At 33.3% G+C, this 14,927-nt stretch overlaps 2 protein-coding genes across 3 annotated transcripts in view; both read right to left on the reverse strand.

Moving 5' to 3' along the window:
* Positions 1-14,927, reverse strand: part of LOC127284996 (deoxynucleoside kinase) — a 421,619-nt gene that overhangs the window by 268,831 nt on the left and 137,861 nt on the right. The window lies entirely within an intron of this gene.
* Positions 11,608-12,501, reverse strand: LOC127284855 (uncharacterized). Its single transcript, XM_051310551.1, has one exon. It carries the CDS (start codon positions 12,499-12,501, stop codon positions 11,608-11,610), a length of 894 nt encoding a protein of 297 aa, XP_051166508.1.

Below are 14,927 nucleotides of genomic sequence, written 5' to 3' on the forward strand. Positions count from 1 at the left end.
ATTTTATAAATAAACAATTGTTTTTATTTAAGTTGTAAAACTACTAGGTTTTTTAAATTTACTATTTTGAGTGCGTTTACTTAATTTTAAAAAATGTAAATTTGCTCGAAAAAATATAGCATTACAATTTTGTGTACTTGTACATTATAGAGTACTTTTGTCGCTTTCAAAGAGGGTCCATTTTCATACCTAGTTGGAAACTCAAACAAAAGCAATTTAATCTTGTACTATTACAACGTTTTGTTATTTTACCACTACTTAAGCAATTCTAATAAGTTGGTTGGTCCCCAATTTCCTAATAAATCGAAAACTATTCCGACATCCCATGTGTAGTGGTATTTCGGAGTTGTTGGTCTTAACCTAAAAAGACCTCTAAAAAAACAGTTGAGAAGTTTATATCATGAGATTTCACGTCCATTAATTAACGAAATAGCTGATCTGAGAGTATTGATCGTTCCGTATGCTCCTCCTTTATTAAACTTTATCGTAAGGCACTTGAGAATTGAATACTCATCAGCGTAAAAAGAATCCAGAGGTTCCGACGAACAAAAGTTCCACCAATAAGTTAAGGCGCTGTTGTACTGCTATTTTGTTCCTTCTGTTCCTTCTGATGCTATCAAGATTTTTATTGTGTCATGGTTCAGATTCTTCTTCTCGAATGCCTCGAAAAAATTATTCCTGACACCTGGGAAAGGTCTGCAGCTAGCGGGTGTTGGAGCTTCCTGCAAAGGGAAAGAAGAAGATTTGACGAAGGTTTAAACTCGATTAGTTCGGAAATCAGCATGCGTTTAAGGACTGGAAACCATGCTTGTCCCTGCCAGTAAGGAACTACTAAGATTCCTGTAGAAGATTCTTCTCTAATTTTTAAAGAATTTTTGATATTAGGGAGAATGGGGGGAAAGCGAACAAAAATTATTTTTGCCAGTTAATAGTTAGAGAGTTAATAGCAATTACTTCAGGGCCTCTATCCCAAGAGCAATATCTCCTACATTTTTTATTAATTCGGCTTGCAAAAAGATCTATAGTTGGAATGCCAAAATTTCTAACTAATTTTTGAAACGCTTTGTCTGACAAATTCCCACTCAGTACCTATATTCGAGATTATAGAACCCTCATCTGCTGGATTTGCTTTCGAAGCAACGTATTCAGCAAAAATCCAATTATTCCTATAAATACAAAATTCCCAAACTTCTTTAGTAAGGCTATGTAAATCTTTGTGTTTTATTCCACCCATCTTATTCAAATAGTCTTCCTTGACTACTCCAAAGACATCTCGCTTTTTGTTGCCCAAAAGTTGCTCCCCATCCTGTGGTAGACGCGTCTGAGAAAATCTCCAAATCAAAAGAATTGGATCTGATTCTGTTTTTACTTACTAGGATTTGCCCCTGCCACTATTTAAGTTCGTCAATTGGCTTGTGTCGATAATTTTACTTTCTTATCATAGTTATTATTGTGTATAACAAGACTAGCCTATGAATCTGCATGATCTACTTGGAATTAAATCACTTTTCTTACCGTTTATTAAAAAACCTAAAAATCTAAGAAGGGAGATAATTAAATCAGTATTATATAAACATTCCTCTTTTGAGTTTCAAAAAATTAAAAAATCATCTAGATAGATAACAATTCTGATGCCCTTTTTTCTTAACCATGTTACAATTGGCTTACCTAGTTTCGTAAATACATAAGGAGATGATGATAATCCGAAAGGTAGCGCATTATATTAGAAGACTTAACCCCTATATCTAAATCTGAGATATTTTTTGTCAGAAGATGCAATCGGTATACGTTTAAATATGCATCTTTTAAATCTACTCTACACATAAAATCATTTCTATTTAACAAATTTATTGCTGTTCTGATATCCTCAATTTTAAAATGTTCTTTCTCTATAAAGATATTAAACTTTTTAAAATTTAGAATGAACCTAAAAGATCCGTCAGGTTTGTCAACTAAAAAATAAGAAGACAAGAACTGATCTATCAAAGGGGCACATTTTTTATAGCATTCAAATCCAGGAGATTTTCTATAGCTTTGTCTAAATTCTCATTCGGACTTAAGGAATGTGGTTCTTCATCTTACAAAACTCTTTGCGTTAAATTGAGTTTATAAACCTTAACAATTTGTAAAATAAATTTATCCTTGGTTATTTGTTCCCATTCTGAAATGAAATTAAATAAGTTTGATGCTTTGAAACTTTCCAGATTATTTAATAATGCCTGTTTTTCTACGGTTGAGATTGGTTGTAATATTTCTTCGATGGAGTTTTTGGTCGGTATGTGTTGTTCTGATACTTGGAGGTGGACGCTCTCGCTTGGTTGGAGTTGTAGCTCCCCCGTGCCACCTCTTCCCTTATGGTGGAGCTCCACCAGTTTAAACCTGAACGTTGTTGGTAAGGTTTTGCTTTCGGTTTCAATTCTTTAGATACCTTTTCCATCGCCTTTGATGTGTCAATAAGTGCTTTGAGGTTATCTCCAAAGAGATATTCGGTCGGCTCTACCTTTTTTTAATATTTTTTGGATCTTGTCGTCGTATTTTCCTACTATGAAAGTTTTTCGTGCTTGTGTAAAGGCCAATACAGAACGTGGTTCATGAGATAAAAAAGGACACAAATATATCTCTGTCCTGTTCTAACGTATGCATCTCGTTTTTCGCGAAGCTATTCTGCTTTGGCCTTAAGCGAAGAGAATAAATCAGCGTTCAACTTCACGGAAGATAAAAGAAGTCCTAATAAAATTTCTCTGTCGAGCTCGCTGTCGAGTTCGATCTCGTTATCGTTAAGTATAATTAAAAGGACAGACGACGATGCGGCTGAAGCTGATCGAGATAAATTTTGATATTCCCTAAAGTGCTCATCACGTGCAACAGACTTTGGGTGTAAGTCCACGACGATCTCTTCATTTAATAAAGGAGCTTCTAAATTTACTTGTCCTTTCCTCGGAACTGCGTTAATGAGTTTTTGTCTATCTTCTTTTTTTCCACACCAGATTTTAACCAGACATTTACTCTTTTAGCTATGTCCTCTCTTAAATTAATGTTATCGGGTGCTTGTTCCGGATTGTCGCCGAGAAAATAATCAGTCTCATCTGGAAGGATGATATTTTGATCTAGAGTCTCATAGTTGAGCACGTTTAAAAAAGGGGATGTTAATTTTTTAAAACCTTGCCTGCTGCACTTTGGATGAGCAATATTTTTGTTCACCTTCTCCAATTCACGATTGAAGATAGGTATAACGTTAGGCACATGGCCTCAACTGTGGGTTGAGGTTCCGCCATATTGTGAGAAAAATCTAACTTCCGGGCGACATGATGAAACCCTTTTGATTCTGACTTTAACCTACCTTCGAATTCAAGAACTTTTTCTTGCTCATCCTGATGCTCTGAATTCTCCGTGGTGCCGTAATTTTCCCCAAATCTCAAATGTCATAATATTCATTTGACATAAAGACAGTTGACATAACCAATATTTGTCATAATTTTTTTAGTCATAATTTTACTTTAGCATAAATTTTAATTGACATACTAATTATTCAGCATAATTCGCATTTGACAGAATGTTTATTTAGTATAAGTTATATTCGGTATAACTTTCAATTGTCATAATTTTTATTTGGCATAATATATATTTGTCATAATCTTTATTTGACATAATTTTCATTGATCATAATTTTAATTTGGCATAATTATCATTTATCATAAAATGTATTTGATATAATGTTCATTCGTCATAACTACTTTTTGACATAATATTTATTAGTAATAATTCTTAACTGGTATAACGCTAATTTAACATAATGACTATTGGACATAATGCTCATTTTTCATAATTCTTAATAATCATAACTGTCATTTGTAATAATCACTTTTTTATATAATGTTTATTATTAATAATCAGCACTTGACATAACGCTTATTTAGTATAATGTGTATTTGACATAATGTTCATTTGTCATAATTTGCATTTCACATAATGCTCATTTGTCATAATTCTTATTAGTCATAATTTTCATTTGTCATAATTCTTATTAGTCATAACTTTTATTTGTCATAATTACTGATTGACATAATGTTAACTTTTTATAATAAGCACTTGACATAATGTTTATTTCACATAATTTAAGTTTGACATAATGTTCATAAGACATAATTTTAGTTTGACATAATGTTCATTGTTCATAATTTTTATTTGTCATAATTATCATGCAGTATAAAATGTACTTGATATAATGTTCATTTGTCATAACTATTTTATGACATAATGTTTATTTGTAATAATTTTTAATTGGTATAACGCTAAATTAGTATAATGTGTATTTGCCATAATGTTCATTTGTCATAATTTTCATTTGTCATAATTCCCATTTGTCATAACTTTATGTGTCAACGATTTTTTGCTGTATCTTCCCATCCTTGGTTTTTTAATTAGTAGTTTGTATATGTTGGTAAAGTAGATCAGGTGGCGCTGTCTAATATTTCTGAAATTAATTCTAATTATTTTTTATTTTATATTTATATATTTTTAAGGATAAGTTTTTTGAAAAGAAAATAATTAAAATTAGTTACTAGTAAGAATTTTATTTTCAAATAATATGATTATATTTTTTAATTATAATCATAGGTGTCTCTAGTCTTAAGATATATATTGTAATTTTTAAGAAATGCAAGAATTTGCGTTGTTAAACGGAAAGTTTTAGCAAAAATAATATATATTATTAATTATTAATTCTGTTAAATATTTACTAGCAAGTCGATTGAACAATATAAAAATCTTATAATGTTAATTATTACAGAATTATTAAAAAAAATTTATTAAATTAAAATAAAAAATAATTAGAATTAATTTCAGAAATATTAGACAGCGCCACCTAATCTACTTTACCAACATATACAATCTACTAATTAAAAAACCAAGGATGGGAAGATACAGCAAAAAATCGTTGACACATAAAGTTATGACAAATGGGAATTATGACAAATGAAAATTATGACAAATGAACATTATGGCAAATACACATTATACTAATTTAGCGTTATACCAATTAAAAATTATTACAAATAAACATTATGTCATAAAATAGTTATGACAAATGAACATTATATCAAGTACATTTTATACTGCATGATAATTATGACAAATAAAAATTATGAACAATGAACATTATGTCAAATTAAAATTATGTCTAATGAACATTATGTCAAACTTAAATTATGTGAAATAAACATTATGTCAAGTGCTTATTATAAAAAGTTAACATTATGTCAATCAGTAATTATGACAAATAAAAGTTATGACTAATAAGAATTATGACAAATGAAAATTATGACTAATAAGAATTATGACAAATGAGCATTATGTGAAATGCAAATTATGACAAATGAACATTCTGTCAAATACACATTATACTAAATAAGCGTTATGTCAAGTGCTGATTATTAATAATAAACATTATATAAAAAAGTGATGATTACAAATGACAGTTATGATTATTAAGAATTATGAAAAATGAGCATTATGTCCAATAGTCATTATGTTAAATTAGCGTTATACCAGTTAAGAATTATTACCAATAAATATTATGTCAAAAAGTAGTTATGACGAATGAACATTATATCAAATACATTTTATGATAAATGATAATTATGCCAAATTAAAATTATGATCAATGAAAATTATGTCAAATAAAGATTATGACAAATATATATTATGCCAAATAAAAATTATGACAATTGAAAGTTATACCGAATATAACTTATACTAAATAAACATTCTGTCAAATGCGAATTATGCTGAATAATTAGTATGTCAATTAAAATTTATGCTAAAGTAAAATTATGACCAAAAAAATTATGACAAATATTGGTTATGTCAACTGTCTTTATGTCAAATGAATATTATGACATTTGAGATTTGGGGAAAATAACGGCACCACAATTCTCCTCGTCTAGTATTTCTCCGAGAAGTTTATTCATTTCTGCCTCTACTTCCTGTAAGCGCTTCCTCTTGAAATGCATTGTTGCAATTGTGTGAAAATTTTCCAACTGGGCCACCTAAAAATGACTTTTAAAATTTTAAATATTTTTTTTTATAATTTATTGCAGGAAGCCGAATTAAAACCATTCCTGAAATGCGTTTTTAGAAAAATTAATTTTTTAATTATTTATTAACAATTAAATATTTTTTTACCTTTTTACTTTTGCAATTACTCTGTTGTTTGTTAATGAAATTTAATAAAATTTGGTAAGTATATAGAAAAATGATGTCTCTTTGAAATGCAATAGAAATTTCAATTAACCTTTATTGTCAATGGAAAAAAATTGTTTATTTAATAAACAAATGAATATTTAACCTATTTCTCATATATTTAGGAAAAAATTTCAAAAACGTCATAAATCTACACTTTCTCAACTTTAATTTAAAAAAAAATTCTTAGTACCTTTAAAAAATGAGTGAATTACGCGAATTTGAAGAGCGACGTGCAAGCGCTGAAACAGTCACCAGTGCCGCGCGCGGTGCGCTACCTCGCGTCGATGCATATTCTCTGTTATCGAATTATTGACTAGAATTCTTGACTATCAAATTTTTTCTTTATTTTATTACTTAAAAATCATATAACTTTTCATTACAACTGGTTTCTGAGAATTTTTTCGAAAAACGAATATTCATTGAATTATTTTGCAAGTAACAGAATTAGTATCACTAGAAAAAATTTTACATTCCAATGTAAAATTTATACTAATATAATTTGGCTAAATAAAAATTTGGTTTAGCGAAAATTTAATTAAATAAGAATTTGGTTAAATAAAAATTAGGCTTTATAAAGCCTAATTCTGTGGTTGTGGCGGTTGACAGGCATTTGTCAAGATTTTGAGAAAAATGAGTTTTAATATTCATTTAACTCTGTCAAATCAGAAAATCAACGGATGTGATTGGTATTCGGTATTTAGTCTCATTATTTAATGTATTTTTAAAATACGTTTATCGGATTTAATAAAACGCACGAATTCATATGAAATTTAATATATTCTTAGTCAAATTGATAGTTTTTTTGCAGTTATGCGACGTACGAATCTGAGTCTGAAACAAATATATCTGAAGGAGATGATTATAATGAAGGTAAAAAGAATAAAATTATTATTTATCATTATTTATTTATAAAATTATTATTTATGTTTATTGTATCTATGAAAAAAATCAAACGAATGTTTTTTTAAAAATAGGTTATAAAATTGGTTAGGTTTTATGTTTACATTTCCTTCATTTCTCAAATTTAATATTTTTTGTGAAGATATCGAGAAGAATGAATATACCTGTGATTAAAAAGAATTAATGAAAAGAGAAAATCGAAAAATTAGTCAAACAAAAAGAAACTCTGGACAAGAATATATTTCTAGACGTGGAAAAGTGGTACCAAAGAGAACTTTCACAAGGTTAACTTCCTGTACGAAAAAATGTTATTTAAAGGTTTCACTGTCAGATCAACAGCGCATATTTTCTGCATATTGGGAAGAAGGTTTTTATGCAAGTAGATCTGCTTAGTAGTATAGCAAGGGGGCTTCTACCCCAAGTTCTGATCTCGGCTAAGTACCTGCAGTCGGAAACTGCTCGGTCGGTAATGCAGATTTCTACTTTATCAGCAGTCGGTAAGGAAGGAATCTGACAAAAATTTCAACTCGACCGATATGGTAGGAAAATGTTTTACCGACCAAACATTGAAGTTAGTTTACCGACCACCCAATAGATGGCGCTCACTTCAGAGTGTATTGCCGACTTTGATTAACCTTTTAATTAAAAATAAAATTATTCTCAACCTGTTTTACTGAACATTGAAATTAGTTTACCGACCACCCAATAGATGGCGCTCACTTCAGTCTGTTGTGGGAATTTCATGTATATTTAAATTTCAGAAGGCATTCCCACTGAGCACTTAATAAAAGAATAATAACACATGATGATTTAATTAATACAAAGCAACGATTTATTATAAACAAGTTAAATTTCCGATATACAAAAAATGAGACATTTAGTATTATGTCTTTATATCGTAACTGCTGGATATCAACTAATTCTTATCTCTCCCACACATTCATACCCATACGATACATACATTCATTCAATCGCTCATTGCGTACAAGATTTGAATTGAGCGGTAAAAGAGGAGAATCCTCTGTACGCAAGATGCAACACAGCCTTCACTCACAACCGTAGGCGTGGGGAGAAAGAGGGGTAGCGTCGAGCCTGCTATTCCCCACATACTCCCCCCGAGTGACAACGAATAAAAGGTACGAATGCAAGTAGCAAATGTGAACAATATTATGATTTTTGCAGGTACAAAATGTCCTATATATAATATATACTTATGTTTTCCTAAAACAATTTTTGTTGTAAAAAAAAAAAATTTCATGCAAAAAAAAATTTTTTTAAACTTATAATTATTTATCTAAAGTCGTAGATATAATATTAAGATATATTTTAAATATGATACGTATCATAAATATATGTTATAACTAAAAAAAAATATTATAATTTATGTTTTCTGAGGTAAGTTAAATCTAACTTCTTTCTTTTTATTACTATAAGTTCTTAATACTGTTTTTAATTGTAATTTTGTTTCAGGATTTTCAACAATAAGAGAAAGAGATATAGAATTTGAAGGTATTTTACAAACAGTTTCATTTGCTTTTGTTTCATTATCTATCTCCCGTGCGAAAAAGGCAGGTTTGAGATTTTTAACCGAAACCTGTTTGTTAACGCCGTTGACTTCGACTTCATACACCTTCTCATTCGTACGTCTAACTACTTTGTGGGGACCAGAATACGGGCACTCGAGTGATCTCTTTGTAAAATTTTTCTTTTATCTTTATGTTCGACAGGCACTGGTTTGATGAGACGCATATGCTCTCGGAATTCCTCCAAAAAATACTGAGGATTGGGAGAAAAGTCATCAGTTAAAACGAATTGACCAGGTACTCGGAGTGGAGTTCCATAAACATACTCCGCTGGTGATGCCTCCGATTGTAAGACATTATTGCGCCAACCCATCAAGACTACTGGAAGAGATTGGATCCATTGCTGATCCTTGTGACACATAATAGCGGCCTTCAATACCCGATGCCAGCGCTCCACTATACCATTAGAGGCAGGGTGGTTCCGCGTCGTTCTAATGCGTTGACAACCTGTCAACTTAAGAAGGGCCGAAAATAATTGGGATTCAAACTGGCTTCCTCTATCAGTTGTTAGGGTTTCGGGTGAACCGAATCGGGAAATCCAATTATTAAAAAATGCGCGACACACTACTGTCGCATCCACGCTCTTCAAGGGGATGGCCTCCGGCCAACGCGAAAATCTGTCAATCAGTGTAAGACAGTATCGAAATCCATCACATATTGGAAGAGGACCGATGATGTCCATATGTACATGCTGGAATCTATTTTCTGGTGCAACAAAATGTGATGGTTGTAACACAGTATGACGACTGACTTTGGCTTTTTGACAGGGCAAACAATTTCTGCACCAATCTTTAATGTCACGGTTCATTCCCGGCCAAACGTATGACTTTGAAACCACCCTACACGAAACCTTGGCGCCAGGATGTGCAGGGTCGTGCAAAAGCTGAAAAATGCGTTTACGAAGTGAAGCTGGAATAGACGGACGCAGAACCTCTCCCGAAAGATCGCAAATGATGGCAGTGTGATCAGGACCCCATCTAATGCTCTTAAGGTTGAGAGAACTACCCCCGTTCTCGAGTAAAGATTTTAGCTCTAGGTCATCTTTTTGAGCTGTGGCCATTTCGGCCAAACTAATTTCGGACGCAAAAATCACAGCGTTAACTCGAGATAAGGAATCCGCGACGATGTTTTCTTTACCAGGTAGGTACTCGATATCCGTGGAATACTGTGATATCAAAGACAATTGATTTAATTGGCGAGGTGATGCCTTATCAGACTTCTGTTGAAAAGCGTAGATGAGAGGCTTGTGGTCGGTGACTATTTTAAATTTCTGTCCAAGAAGAAGGTGTTTAAAATATTTAATTGATTCATAGATTCCGGTCAACTCCCGGTCATAGGTACTGTATTTCTGCTGGGTGGGGGAAAAAACACGGGAGAAAAAAGCCAAAGGTTTACAGGAACCGTTCTGGAATTGTTCAACCGACGCTCCCATTCCAGTATCGGAGGCGTCGGTGACCAATCTGGTTTGAGCCATTGGATCCGGATGGGCCAACAACGTTGCGTTGGCAATATTACAACGAATCCTGTCAAAAGCCTCCTCAGCTTCCTCACACCAATCGATCTTCGTCCGGTCATTCTTTTTTGAATTTCGCAGGTAGTTATTCAGTGGACGTTGGAATCGAGCTGCACTGGGTAAACTACGTCGGTAAAAATTTACCATACCCAAAAAACGTCTCAATTGAGCCACGGTTGTAGGTTTCGGGTACTCGACAATCGCTCTAACCTTCTCATCGGTCGGTCTGACCCCCCTAGAATCAACAGTATGCCCAAGAAACACAAGTTCCTCAACTCCAAAAGAACACTTCTCAACATTTAAACGAAGACCAAATTCATCCAGGCGACGGAATACCTGTCTAAGATGACGTTCGTGCTCCTCAACGCTCGACAATGCTATAAGAATATCGTCGATGTAGGCAAAAACGAAGTCTAAATCGCGCATAGCTTGATTTATGTATCGTTGAAATGTTTGAGCGGCGTTTCGGAGACCGAACGTCATGACCAGAAACTCAAATGAACCGAATGGAGTCGTTATTGCTGTTTTAGGGACGTCCTCGGGTGCAACAGGAATTTGATTATAGGCCGAAAACAGATCTAATTTCGAAAAAATAGACTTTCCATAAAGATTACAGGTAATGTCCTGTAAGTAGGGAACTGGGTAACTATCAGGAATAGTTTGTGCGTTAACTCTTCGATAATCGCCACAAGGTCTATAACTACCATCCCGTTTAGGTGCCAAATGAAGAGGAGATGCCCAAACTCCACGAGCTTGTCTACATTGACCTGAATCCAACCAAACTTTAAATTGCTTCTTTGCTATCTCTAATTTCTCGGGTGACAAACGACGAGGACGCTCAGCTACGGGAAATCCAGTTGTTTCGATTTGGTGAAAAACACCACGTTCCACGATACGCGAACTCTGTTCTAAACCGGTAATGTTAGGAAATTCGGCGAGAATTTTTGCATATGAATCAGATTTGTTAACGGTATTAACACCGTCGAACGAACCGACACCTATAACGCACACCGCATTGACACCGGTATGGGAATCAATAATTCTCCGATTACGGAGGTCGACGTTAAGTCCATAATGGCTGAGTAGATCGGCTCCTATGATAGCATAGGGAACCGATGCTACACAAAAATTCCAAACAATTGGACGCCTAAGGCCGACATTCAATGAGAGTCGACGTTCGCCGTATGTGTTTATTCGCGGCATAAAGCACATAGTCGGCTGGCTTTCTCTTGATTCCGCCATCGGCAGGGAGGAGAGAAATGTCCGACCCCGTATCGACAAGAAATTTGATTCCCGTTTTACGGTCTCTGAGAAAGAGACGTTTCCGTAAAGTCGACGCATCGATCGTCTCAACACGATGCGACGGTTCTAGTTTTCCGTACTAGGTTTCGATTTTTCTTTCAAATTACAAGGAGATTTGCAATATTTCGCGTTCGTGCCGAATTTAAAATGATAAAAACATTTACCGTTGCGTTTGTCTTTTGAAAAATCACGAGAATGATGAGAACGATCTCGGGGCCTGTAGCGATTTCTAGAAAACGATCTTGAACGTGAATGCCCTTGAGAACGAGGTTCAGTCGACAATGCGTCGATTCTTTTTGTCAAAACCTCCAATTTCTTTAAAATTTCGTTGTCTGCCGAAACAGCGTTGACCGAATTTTCCGCCGGGGAAAAGTTTGCTACAATTTTGTCCGCGACAACAGCCAATCGAGAAACGTCATCAACTTCCGACAAAGATAAAATCGCCCTACAATTATCCGGCAACTGCTCAAGGAATACCGATTTAATGATCTCTTCAGAACAACGACCTCTGCTCAAATGCCTAATTTTACTAAGGATCATTGATGGTTTTCCGTCTGTGAGGATTTCACCGCGAAGAATAGAGCGAAGTTCCTTTTCAGGGGAGACAGAAAAGTTGGTAATAATGCGTTCTTTAATCCGGGTATAAAGTCTAGGAGATGGAGGTGTTTCACCTAATAAGTCGCTAATTGTCTGAATGATATCATAATCCAGGACTGAAATTATAGCACCCGCTCTTTGGCGTTCGCCGGTAATGCGATTAAATTCGAACATCAATTCGGCTTGTAAAAACCATAATTTTGGATCAGAATGAAAAAAACCGGGAAGTTTAATATTTCGACATGCATCAACATGTGTCTCACCACCGGCAGCACCACCAGCAGCAACATTATTCCCGAACTGAAAAAATTCTGCACCCCTAAATGGAAGAATGCTCGTCCTATCATCCCCTGTATCTGTCATTGTGAGTTTATATTGTTTTATATAAAATTTCAAAATAAAAAAAAAATAAAAATTTTGTTTATCAAGAAAAAGAAAGAAATATAATAATAATTATGTTGATATCAAAATTAAATTTTAAATAATAGTCAATCGAATGAGCGTATCCGTGAGCAACGACGCACTTTCGAAATCGTAGTATATTTCTTTTAAAAGTATAAATATTATCCTTAAAATCACTTTTTTACGTAGATATCTCTTTGAATAATTTATAAAAGACTACAAAAGAGATATGAAGTCACATTATAAAAATAATTTTAAAAAATCACTAATGAAATGAGATGACATAACAATCAAACATAAACAAAAATAAAACACACAAAACCATATAATATTGTCGACTTAAACAGGTGTGGTTAAAACTATCCGCATTGTAAATTTATAATTTATAAAAAAAAATGTCAAAAACAATAAATAATAAATTGTATTTTTATAAATCAAAGTTTTTAAATTTGTAGTAAATTTACTCAAAATCATTTAATTTTATATTCTCGCGTAAATGCAAGGAAATAGAAAAACCAAAAAGAAATTTTTTATCAATTATTTTTTTAGTTTTAAAGAAGTTTTGATTTGAAAAATGATTTTAAATTTAAAGAAACGCGGAATTAGTTATCTGTTGTGTGGAAAAAAAAATTTTTTGTTCGATGACTCACAAAAGCAGGTATGCCAAAAGGCAGATATAAATCAAAAATAGTCCATAGGCGGCAAAACGGTCTTCAGAGAAAACATGACAGGTAACTCGAACGAAAATTTCCATCATCAACTCGATCCTCCCTCAAAAAACGTCACTCCTGACAGGCTCCAGTATCACCAAGATGATAACAGTTCTCAGGAAAAATCCAGGGTGACATGAAAAAAATATTTTCATAAAGGGAAGGCAAGCAGTTCAAAGAACTGTTATATTGCAAGAGGTATAAAAAAAGCAAAAATACCTTTTGCATGGGCAAGAGTGTTCCGCCCATGCGCCGTTCTTTGAGAGCATAAAAAAAATAAGATCTGGATCACTCGAATAATGTTGCCAGGCTACAGCCAGGTTCCGTCTCGAGAAGCCGTCCAGGAAATGCAGTCAAAATTCGTCAAGTAGACAGAAAAAGACATTTTCACAAAAAAAAAAATATATATCCATAGCAGTTCCAAAATAAAATATCAGCAGAGTCCAAAATTTCAGCAGTTGATCGGAAAAAAATATTAAAAGTCGTACAATGTACGATTCAAATTCAAAATTAAAAATGGCGGCAGCGTCTGCAACCGCATGGCGTGAGAAGTTCACTTATGAAGGAAATTTTTCTCCGTCATTAATATATGAGAAAAATATAAAATATTAATGTCGGATGCTTTAAAATAATATTCTTTGTCAAACTTTTATCCTTTTCTCCTTAGATGGCTGGAGATGAGATCGATAATTAGTGCTCCGAATCTCCGAATTTTCATTTCCGACATGTGCTTGACGGCGTGTTTTATTTTCGCCCAAGTCGGGGTAACCAATGTGGGAATTTCATGTATATTTAAATTTCAGAAAGCATTCCCACTGAGCACTTAATAAAAGAATAACAACACATGATGATTTAATTAATACAAAGCAACGATTTATTATAAACAAGTTAAATTTCCGATATACAAAAAATGAGACATTTAGTATTATGTCTTTATATCGTAACTGCTGGATATCAACTAATTAATTATCTCTCCCACACATTCATACCCATACGATACATACATTCATTCAATCGCTCATTGCGTACAAGATTTGAATTGAGCGGTAAAAGAGGAGAATCCTCTGTACGCAAGATGCAACACAGCCTTCGCTCACAACCGTAGGCGTGGGGAGAAAGAGGGGTAGCGTCGAGCCTGCTATTCCCCACACTGTGGTTTTAAACTTTTTTACCGAATTAGTTTACCAGCCACCCAATAGATGGCGCCCACTTCAGTCTGTGTTTTTAACATTTTTTACTGAATTAGTTTACCCGCCATTCAATAGATGGCGCTCACTTTTATTATCAACTTTTTTTTAGAAATTATTTTTCAATTAAAACTGTTATACCGACCCAGTTAATTAATTTATTAAAGGTAAGTTCATATAAACAAATTATTTAATTAGGTTTATCATATTTTGAAAATAAATATTATATTTCTAAAAAAATATTTTTTAATTCAAACTGTTTTACCGACCGAGTTAATTATTTTATTAAAGGTAAGTTGTTATAAACAAATTATACCGGCACACAAAAAAAAAATTTCGAGTGCGATGACCGCCACATGGTAGGTTCTCTTCCTTAAGATGTATCTAAAGAGAAAATCCTATTCCGACCTCGAGTTTGGTTCTTGTTTCATTTTTACAGGCCTGGTGGGGGGGTGTAGTTTGAGAAATTAACATATATGGGAATTTAATT

This window comes from Leptopilina boulardi, unplaced genomic scaffold (genome assembly GCF_019393585.1).
Source record: "Leptopilina boulardi isolate dan_hultmark-lab unplaced genomic scaffold, ZJU_Lbou_2.1 LbouV2_327, whole genome shotgun sequence".
In the NCBI taxonomy this organism is placed as follows: domain Eukaryota; kingdom Metazoa; phylum Arthropoda; class Insecta; order Hymenoptera; family Figitidae; genus Leptopilina; species Leptopilina boulardi.

Bases quoted from the DNA above. Each gene is read 5' to 3' on its own strand.
- LOC127284855 (XM_051310551.1), bottom strand. From the start codon at position 12,501: ATGACAGATACAGGGGATGATAGGACGAGCATTCTTCCATTTAGGGGT.